General features: G+C 33.7%; 1 protein-coding gene across 2 annotated transcripts; it reads right to left on the bottom strand.

The window, feature by feature from the left end:
* Window positions 1-454: 454 nt before the first annotated feature.
* LOC110644427 (G-type lectin S-receptor-like serine/threonine-protein kinase RKS1) lies at window positions 455-4,250 on the bottom strand. 2 transcript variants are annotated; one of them, XM_058153842.1, is made up of 7 exons: window positions 2,939-4,249; window positions 2,647-2,781; window positions 2,063-2,253; window positions 1,708-1,918; window positions 1,371-1,608; window positions 1,128-1,278; window positions 455-1,039 (listed from the first exon to the last, which is right to left on the bottom strand). In XM_058153842.1, exons 1-7 carry the CDS (start codon window positions 4,203-4,205, stop codon window positions 734-736), a joined length of 2,499 nt encoding a protein of 832 aa, XP_058009825.1. In that variant the 5' UTR covers window positions 4,206-4,249; the 3' UTR covers window positions 455-733. The 2 variants fall into 2 exon arrangements, with proteins under 2 accessions (XP_058009825.1, XP_058009826.1); XM_058153843.1 differs by lacking the exon at window positions 1,128-1,278 and having other exon boundaries at window positions 900-1,039; window positions 2,939-4,250.
* Window positions 4,251-10,516: the final 6,266 nt, after the last annotated feature.

The following is a 10,516-nucleotide window of genomic DNA, read 5'->3' as shown; positions in this document are numbered from 1 at the left end:
GTCACATAAAGCCCAAAGAATTCTTCGTTACAAGAGCTAGTGAGAAGCCCATTATCAATTATCTTGTCTGAATTCTTTTTAAACATGGCAAGTTGCATCCAGTCCACCGCTGGAGAAATCCTTGGTCAAAGTTTTCCTATCCTTAGGACTCTGGAGAAGTCCAAGTGGAAAATGGCTTGTCCTGGACTCAAGAGTCAGAGCTAGCCAGTCTCTTCTCTGATCTCTCTCACGAGTTGCGCTCCCTGGTCAAATTCCGTCCTCAACCGGTAACCCTCTTACTACCAGCATTTCTCTTCCATTTGCATTCATAATGAAACCTCTACCTCACCTGAATTTGTCTCTTTCATCTATTTTAAGAGCGACATTGAACTTAAAAGAAAGGAGAAAACTGCAATGCAAATTCAAAACCCTCCTTTGATGGAGGATTTCTGAAAATTCCAAGCAGACTTGGTTGGGTCTAAAAATATATTGGCACAAACTTAAAAATTACGCAGAATTCAATATAATTACAATCACAGTTAAAATGTGATAAGGTTGTTTTATATCTATCCACTTGTATATCTGTACCTCTTATACAATCCCATAAACACACAATATACAAAAGAGAAGAAAAATGGAGATAAGATTTATGTGGTTCAACCTTAAGGCCTCGTCCATTGCAAGATTGACAACATGTTTGATCCAAAGAATTTACGTACGTGACCCTTTCTCCTTCAAAAATCCTACTAGAATTTCATCGACCTTCAATCATAGTAATTGTGCAATCATTTATAGAACACACTTCTCCTTTAGTTATTAAAGATTCTTGCCCACTTTGAGTTCGTAAAACAAATGCTGGTTTTTTAGGAGAAGGAAGACTTGTTTCATTGCCTAACATGAACACAACTTCAAACATGGTTGGCCGATCAGCTGGGTGTTCCTGAATGCATAGAAGTCCAATCTGAATGCATCTCAAAATTTCTTCACAAGGGTATGAATGTTCCAACAATGAATAATCAACTATGTCCAAGCCTTTTCCTTCCCTCCATAGCTTCCAAACCTGAAACATAGTTGAGGAAATCATTTACTACTTTAGTAGTGAATCTAATAGGAAATTAATCTTAAGAAAGATATGTCTATCAACTTACGTTCCCTATCAAATTTAGAGAAGGGCTTTCTTTGTCATACTCGGTGTTTTTCTTGCCACTTATGATCTCTAGTATTAAGACACCATAGCTGAAGACATCAGATTTTACAGAATATAGACCATCCATTGCATATTCCGGAGACATATAGCCACTACAAGTAGATAAAAAGAAACAATTTATTGGTGGTTTGTGACCTTTTAATGTTTCCAAGCAGGGAGATGGTGTTGGAGTTAAGTAACTTACTATGTTCCAACCACTTGCTTTGTAATGGCTTCAATTTGATGTTCCTTGAACAATTTAGCCAACCCAAAGTCTGAAATTTTTGGCTCCATTGAAGCATCTAATAGAATATTGCTTGCTTTCAAATCCCTATGGATGATTTTTAATCTTGAATCTTGATGTAGATATAAAACTCCTCGAGCTACCCCACAAATAATTTCAAATCGCTTTTTCCCATCCAATAGTTGCTTCCTTGACTTTTCTATAGTCAATTTGAGTTTTGGAGATCCTTAGATTACAGGAATTATGGAAAGAAGTGCAAATTAAAGATGGGTGAAAGCAAATAGAAGGAGAGCCATACCAAAGATGAAGTAGTCCAAGCTTTTGTTTGGTAAATATTCATAGATTAGCATCTTATCTTCTTTATGAATGCAACAACCAAAAAGCCTGACAAGGTTTCTGTGCTGGAGTTTTGATATCAACTGTACTTCATTCATGAATTCTTTTATCCCCTGTCCTGACTGTTTAGATAATCTTTTCACTGCTATTTCTTGTCCATTTGATAGTTGACCCTGAAAGTACATTTCTAGACTTATTTCACAGACGTGCTACCATGGCCGCATATATCACACAATAGTACAAAAAATGTGACTTGCCAAATATTCACATTAAATTTTATGAAGGAGTTGACAATTTTACTTTTCATGGGATACTACCTTATACACTGAGCCAAAACCACCTTCTCCAAGTTTGTTGGAAAAATTGTCAGTTGCTTCAACTATTGTGTCTATACCGAAGAAAGGTAAATGTGGATCACTTCCAGATCTGTCAAGCTCCTTTTCCCTTGGATGATCATCTGGGAGAGTACTAGAACTACAGATAAACATTTCTTGTTGCCCATTTTGTGCTGTGTGTAAAACGAAAACGGATAATTAGAGATGAGATTTACTAGCATTGTTGTTTATTTTGGGTTAGTCGATGTCCTAATACTAAGTTTTTCCTTGGCTATTTTTTTATTAATAAAATGAATTGCTTATAAAGGAAAAAAAAAAAAAAAAGAAAGAAGAAGAAGAAGCTGAACATGTGTCAACTAGGTCTCAGTTTTAAACTAATTAGAATTGGATATAATAATCTTTTATATCCATTCTTTCAGTTTCTTGACAACCAAATCTAGGAAATAGTTTCTATACTTTTTGTCATCAAGCATTTTGAGTTGATAAATTGTAGTTTAACGATTATTAAAGTGAAAAATAACAAGGAAATAGGAAACTATCTGAACGGAATTTAATTATTTGCTTACATAATTTCCTCTGCCTCCTCACCAAGCAGTATGAGAAAAGAACAAGAGAGGAAACTGCTGTAGCTACGGACAGTATCATAATTACCAATATCCCTTTCCTTGCAAGAAGGTCCTTGCGCTTATTTGCATATTGAGCTGAAAAGGGAAGACCAGAAAAAGAAACACTGCAACTATTAATATGATAGTCAACCATTCATCTAGAGTTAGCAGAAGAATAGATTTAAGCACATCATCAACAAAATAAATAGGAAAAAAGAAGCCGAATTTCTAATGACAGTTCGCTTGAAGATACCTAACTCAAGTGCATCCACACGCACATATATACTTTGTCCACCTTCTGTAAATACTCTTGTATCTAGCAAATCACCATACCATGTCAAACATCCACTTCCTTCTGTCGTACCTAGACTTGCATATGCAGTGCATGAACAATTCCTCAAGCACTCATTTTTACAAGCTTTCATATCCAAATTTGCCAATACACGGGCAACTGAAGTATCCGGAGCCTTCACATTTGTCACCTCTACGAACCCTTCACCGTTTCTGCAGAGTGGCGTCTGATTCTTCCTAACGCACCCGCCTGACCCACCTTTCCGATGCCATTCTTGAGGTGATTTGGGCTGGTACCCGGGAAGACAAGTGCAGTCGAATTCACCATTGTACCGAACACAGTTACCATAGGCTCCACATAATCCATAGCTGTCACACTGTTCCTTGGGCGCATAAAAGAACTCTTCCCATTGACCTTCGTCCTCATGCCATTTCAACCGTTGGAAAAGGCCGGACTCATTCACCCCTAATCTTGTCAAGATTGAGCCATATACAACGTTCCACGAGTAGGAAGTCTCGTTCTCATTGTTCACATAGCTGTAGCTGAAGATAAATCCAACTTTCTGCATAAAAGGTACTCCAGACCATCTAACGCCATTCCAATAACCAGCCCTCCACTTTGGAACATGACCCTCGTATAAGAACAATTGCGGATAACCTTCAGGTTTGATCCTGCACGAGAAATTGCCAGTACCAGGATCATCTGAAGATTTCCAGGATGTTAGGAACCAGTTCAGACCTCTTCTTCTGTCTAGCCCGAGTTTTGAATTGGGAAGCAAATTATTTGTCGGGTGTTCAAAGCTCTGCCATATGGTACTTCCGCTGTGAAACAATACAAGATTTCCCGAATCTAAGAGTTGAGCTACACAATTGTTTGTTGGCAAAGCCGAAACGTTTGTGAACCATAGGGGAGTCGTTTGGTTTCTGCTGTTAAGGACAAGGTTTCCGTGACTGGTGATTGAGAGGACACCAGATGTATCATTGATAGGAGAATCCCGATTTGCGACCCAAACAACTGTTTTTTCGGAAATTTTGTTGTACCAAATTCCAAGATAACGGTAGCTCGATTTACCTGGACTGAAAAAACCAAGTGCAAAGGTTTCCCCTGTAGAAACTATAACGTCTCCATCTACAATGGGTTGGTTAATGGTTATGGTGTCTAGTGAAGTGCAAAATTGATGCATAAAGACAATCAGCAATATAATGGGAAGCGTTTTCACATGATTCATAATTTGTAACTTGCGGGAAATACTTCTTGAATAGTGATAGAAATGAGGATGTTCCCAAGAATTATTGGAAAATATAGCAAATTGGAAGTTTAAAATTGATAATTAACAAAATCAAGGCATATGATTAAAATTGATACACGTAGCACAAATTTAGCAAATTTTTCTTGTAATTTGGCCTAATTAATGGAAAGAAACTAACTACACTTTTGATGATAGTTCCACTGATTAAGACAATCGCATGGTTATGTTTGATAGAGCATAGTGCAATATAATATAATTAATTATATAATGCAATCAAAGTTTTAATGTAATATAATTGTTATTACATTCCTGTGTTTGGTTGCAAAATAAAAATCTAAATAGTGTAATACAATAATAATTTTTAATTAATATTTACTTTATTTATAGTGTTAATAATAAGTATTAATGGTTGAAATGAATAGTAATCAAGTGGTAGTGGGGATGGTGGTGGTGACAATGATAATTAAATGGTGGTGGTGGCAATGTGAAATAACAGTGGTGGTAATGGCTAAGTGATGATAGAGATGATAGCGACTAAGTGATGATAATGGTGCTAGTGCTAGTGATTGGTAGTTGAGTGGTAGTGGTGGCTAAGTGGTGGTAGTGACAGTGACAACGATAGTTAGATGGTGGTGGTGGCAAGATGAGATAGTAGTGGTGGTAGTGGCTAAGTGGTAGTATAAGTGATAGTAGCTAAGTGGCAATAATGGTTGTAGCGGTGATAGCGATGGTGGTAACAGAATGGTGGTGGTGGTAGTAGTGGTTGTGGTGGTGGTGGTAGTAGATAATGGGCGTGTAGTGGTAATGGTGGTGGCAGTATTGACAATATATATATATATATATATATATATAAAAGAACAAAACAAGTAATCATGATTTTATTTAATTTTTTATGTAATGATCATTATGTTACTTTTAATATAATTGATTATATTATGTAATTGTCATTCTATTATGTCAAATTCTTTTGTACCAAACAACATAATAAAAAATACAATATAATCATAATTATATTATAACTTTGATTATATCATACCAAACATGACAGTGTAATTGCAGTAGATAGGATTTACCAATAGATAAGGCATGAGACATGGAAGACCAAACACCAGTGCTTACTCTCAAATATGGGTTATTTTCACCACTTGTCCCTCAATTTGCTGATTGTATCAATGATGTCCAACTTTAATTTGTATAATAAATTTGGTTGGTCTATTGAATTATTAGGCACATGCCCAACGCGAAGGTAGAGGTGTAGTAGGACCAGACCAGTTCCATCTTGTTTAGCTGGCTAGCTTCTAAAAATTATGGATAAAAAACAAAAGAATGCCGGCAGCTCAAGACGCCTGCCCGATATAAAATTAATGTTTTGTCCAATCAATTCAATCTATTAATAATATATCCCCCCCTGCTGCTAGTGGGGCTATACAGTAAATGTATATATATATATATATATATATTTGAAAGATTTAAGTTTATTTTTTTTTTCTTTATATGTATAATAAAAAAGTAATTTTAAAGATATAAAAAATAATTTATTAATTATGATGTAATTTGAAAAGTAAATAATAATTTAACCAATAAGGGAATGTGCCATATTAAGCAAGAGCCTGGTAGAGCCCAAGATGGTTGAAGCATTGTTATAAAATAATCCTTTCAGCATCATCCTGGATTAGAACAAGATTACCTGAATCCAGAAGCAACTTCTTATATTGTGAGTGAATGTATACATAAACAGTTGGGCGGCAGCCATTATCAATATCAACATTGTTTCCCCACAAGGAGTAATGATATGAAACTGAAGTTTTGCTGCCATTATAGCCTTCAACTAGAAGCGGTCCTAATGGGATTTGATTGGGTCCAGATGTACACTTCAAAATAAATCCAATTGTCTAGACGTACGCTTCTTGTCGTTCCCATTGAGAAATGGACATCTGCAAACTGGATTCCATGAACATCTAGCCCACATGAGATGTGACATTATAACTTTTTTTTCCTCATATGTTTTTAAATAATCAAGTTGCAATTGGTGGAAACAGAGCCTAATTTTGAAGGCATCAATTTTTCTTTTTCTTTTCCTTTTTTTCTTTTTTGAACTGATATTAGATTTTAATTTGAAGAGTGATACATCAGCTGGCTATGATGAGGCCGAAACCCAAACAACAAAATGCACCAAATCTAGAGCCCAAACAGACCAGCAAATAAGCCTAGCTTAAAGCAGACTCAAACTCATAGATAATTTTAGCCGAGTAATAGTACATGAGAAAGTAATACTTAACAGAGGAAAAGCAGCGCATAACAGAGGAAAAGAAAGAGTATGGACTTTAGGAATCTGAGTCCGACCGTCCCGTTGATTCATGCAAAATAATTTACCTATGATGGAAATAGAAATGTTGAATATTGATCTTGGAAGGAAGGATTGGCCAAGTTTCACGTTGGAACCCAATGGATTATAGTCAAGTTTGTGCCAATTAAAAACACATTTGAGAAATATTTTACCTCATATTTACTTCTTTCATGCACCTGTTTTCACGTGATTAAACGCATTAAAATACGTAATTTTTTGTGAAAAATTTTGAGTAATTTTACAGCCCATCTCTAAACTTCGCTCCGTGTTTCACTTCCGTCCCTTAACTTTAATTTGTTACTAAAAAATCTCTGAACTTTATTTTTATTTTACAAAAATCCCTCTAAGCTGCTATAGAAGGTTTTTTAGGTTAAAAAAAGTAATGAAATTACCTTTTTGCTTCCTTTCCTCTCACACTTAAAAAACACCGACCATTTCAACCACCATATGAACTTTTCACGAAAATGTTAATGCTATCACAACGATCTGCTTCTTGTAAAGGAGGAAGATTACTCTTCACTGGAAAGTATTGAATCTGTATTTATAGATGTCATACTATAGCTTAAAGAAATTTTTTTAATATGAAAAGTTGCTATTACAGGCTAAAGTAATTTTTTCGAAATAAAATTAAAATTTAAGAATTTTTTTATAACAAATTAAAGTAAAGAGATATAAGTGAAATACAAAACAAAATTCAGAGACTAGCTATAAAAGTTATCCGAAAAATTTTACTATTGTTTGTACAGTGAAAATTGGAGTGTGATTTTGAGGTTTCGGCTTAATTGGAGGTGTTATTGTCTTTTCCCTTGAGGTTTTATTTTGTCTTCCGTCTCCCTTCGCACAGTTTTTTTCCCCACTTTACACGTACCACATCAGATTAACCATTTCCTTTATACATGCCATCCACGCAAAACCATATTGTTTTACTGCAAAGGGTGCTGCTTCGACGGTTCCTCTTCCTTTTTTGAGACGATTAGTTTTCAAATTTATGATGTTTCTCTTTTCTTGCAATGCTCATTCATGTGTTTATTGAGAAAGGGATTTTCTTCTACTCTTTCGCTACCTTTTACTTTGATTTGATGGTCTTCAAGCTTGCTTTCAGTAGAATAATTGTTGGAGTGCCCATGGTCTCTGTGCTCTCCAGGTTCTTGGGTTGCTCTTTTTCTTACCACAAACCCCCCACCCCCTCTCTTTCTTCTCTTCGAGATGAAGAAGACGAAAACAGACAAAGTTATGAACCCTTGATGCCCAGAGAGCTTCGGAAGAAGGAATTAAAATGGGTAATTCATTTTTATTTTCCCATTTTTTCTTAAATTTGAAAGATGGGTGGGTTGGTTAATCATTGAATAGTATTGATGAGTATAGAGGGGAAAAAATTAGCAATAGCTAAAAATTTTGAATTTTTTTGTTTTGGTTAAAATTTGCTTCGATCAAACTATTGAAGAAGAAACACATTCTCTGCTTGGATACCACCTGAGGCTTTGTCTATGAAGTTTAGTCGTGATGCTGCTCGGATACCACTCAGAAATGGTCTATACACGTTGATGAAAAATTAAAAAAAAAAAAAAAATTATAGTTAGGATGTGAGGTTTTGAATTTCAACTCAAACATTGCTTTATAGCATGCGATTTATTGTTCTTTTTTTATTTAAAAACTAAAATTTTGTAATAATTCGATTTAATTAATTTCTTCTTTGTCAATCTTATATTTAGAATGAAAAAAAAAAATAATTCTTTTTAACTTAAAAAATTTTCATTTTAAGAGAAATAAAAATAAAAAATAATTGTTTGAGAATTCAATTGATTTTTTTTTTCTGAATAATTTATTTCAAAGGAAATCAAAAGTTTTTAAAGTCCAAATTAATTGGACTAGTTTGGTGTGTGTGTCTATTATGACAAATTATATTTTAACCAGGTGATTTCATATAGGTTTGCATATGTGGAATGGCAAACCAGTGATAAAATGCCAAATGAGTGATGAGCAGCCATTAGAGCAGGAAAGGATAAGAGTATGGTGAGGAGGAATGGGAAAATTTAAAGAAAGAAAGGATGAGAAGGAGGGGAACACGAAATGTGACACAAAGAATAAATGAAAGGATTTTGGAGCACATGCAACTCTTGAGAAGCATAAATTAAAAAATAAAAAAGTTTTTCTAATGGGTGTAAAACATTCAATTAAAGCATTCTATTAGTATAGAGAACTACAATTTATAGTTCATTAAATGTAATTTGGACTCGTTTAGCACAGTTTTTACTTTTTCATATAATTCGTTATTAATATTGTAATGATTCATACTAAAAAATATATTAAATAAATTTTAATGGATGTAAATAGTAAAATTGAAGATAAAATCAAGAATTTTGATTTATCAATTTTGGCTTTTGTTTTGAAAATGATTATGAGAAAAGCTTTTAAAATGAAAACAACAATATTTCTGCTTTTTTATTATTTTTTTTAAATGAACAGAAAATTGAAAACCAATCATACTAATTGTAAGCTATGTTTGACTTAGCCTAATCAAAATTGTAATGTAATTAAAATTATATTGCACATTTAATTATGTTTTTGGTAACGCAAAAAAATTTGATGTAATAGAATGATAATTATATAACGTAATCAATTATATTTAAAACAACGTAATAATCATTGCATATAAAAATTAATATAATCATGATTATTTGTTTATATTTTTTTTTTGTTTATTATCAATACCACCACCACCATCATTATTCGGCCATCACTATTGCCGCCATAACTATTACCACCGCCACTACCCCTATTTTGTCACCATTGCCACTACTATTATGACTACCATCACAACCACCAACACCACCATGTTACTACTATCGCTATCACCGTCGCTTGACCGCCGCTATCACCACTTAAACATTATCAGCTCTACAACTACCTGGCTAATACCATCACCACTAACTTACTTTGCCACTATTATCACTATCTAACTATCACTGTCACTACCGCCATTACTATCATTTAGCAACCACTACCACTCGATTATCAATCACTGCAACCATTACTACTTATTATTAATATTATATAAATAAATTAAATATTAAAATCAAAATTATCATTAGATTACATTATTTATTTTTTTATTTTTTAATCAAATATAGAAATGTAATGACAATTACGATTTTGATTGCATTACATTGTTAATTATGTTACATTACATTACATGAAAAAAAGTTTTGTTATCCAGAGACAAAATTACCATTCTTATAGTGGACCATAATTTCATATGCAAATTTTTTTTTCTCTTTTTTAATTTATTTTTATAAATAATTTTTTTTTTATAAAATAATGTTCTATAAGTTAATTATTGATAACCACTAAAGTAAGTTCATGTTTAAGAGTTAACTACCAAATCACATATTGGAATAGACTAAATTTTATCAATTGTCATTTAATTGTTTTATTTTAGTGACTCAATTTTAATTTGTTAAAATACTATTACTCAATTTTAATTTACATTTAAAAATTGTCTTTTTGACTTGTTATAATGGGTTTGCCAATTGTCAAAATGAAATTACTTTTTTACCCCCTGATTCTTCGTACAAAAACATCTAAGGGGATCCCCAGTGGTCTTAATTGGTAAGACCGGTCCCCAATTCCTGGATCATTGGTGAACTTTCAAGGCGTTAAAGGCCGGTTCTCTGGTGAAGCCTAAGTTTCAAAGAAGAAAGTATAGTGTTTGTGGGATGGTCGAAGCATTGCCACAAAATAACCCTTTCAGCATTATCCTGGAATAGAACAAGATTACCTGAATCTTATGAGAGAATGTATAAACAAACAGTTGGGTGGCAGCCATTATTAATATCTACAATGTTTTCCCACAATGGGTAAGGCTATGAAATTGAAGTGCTGCTGCCATTTTAGCCTTGAACTCGAAGCGGTCTTATTGGGATTTGACTGGGCCTAGACGTAC

The sequence above is a fragment of the Hevea brasiliensis genome, chromosome 9 (genome assembly GCF_030052815.1).
Source record: "Hevea brasiliensis isolate MT/VB/25A 57/8 chromosome 9, ASM3005281v1, whole genome shotgun sequence".
Taxonomy (NCBI): domain Eukaryota; kingdom Viridiplantae; phylum Streptophyta; class Magnoliopsida; order Malpighiales; family Euphorbiaceae; genus Hevea; species Hevea brasiliensis.
Note: the sequence above shows the minus strand (reverse complement) of the source record. Positions and strands in the feature narration are given on the sequence as shown.

What these genes read in the sequence shown, in the direction of transcription:
- LOC110644427 (XM_058153842.1), bottom strand. Translation starts at nt 4,205, where the DNA reads ATGAATCATGTGAAAACGCTTCCCATTATATTGCTGATTGTCTTTATG. An exon ending in TGTGGATGCACTTGAGTTAG is followed by an intron (nt 2,782 to 2,938) that starts GTATCTTCAAGC and finishes TTCCCTTTTCAG; the next exon opens with CTCAATATGCAAATAAGCGC. An exon ending in CTTGGACTACTTCATCTTTG is followed by an intron (nt 1,609 to 1,707) that starts GTATGGCTCTCC and finishes AATTGACTATAG; the next exon opens with AAAAGTCAAGGAAGCAACTA.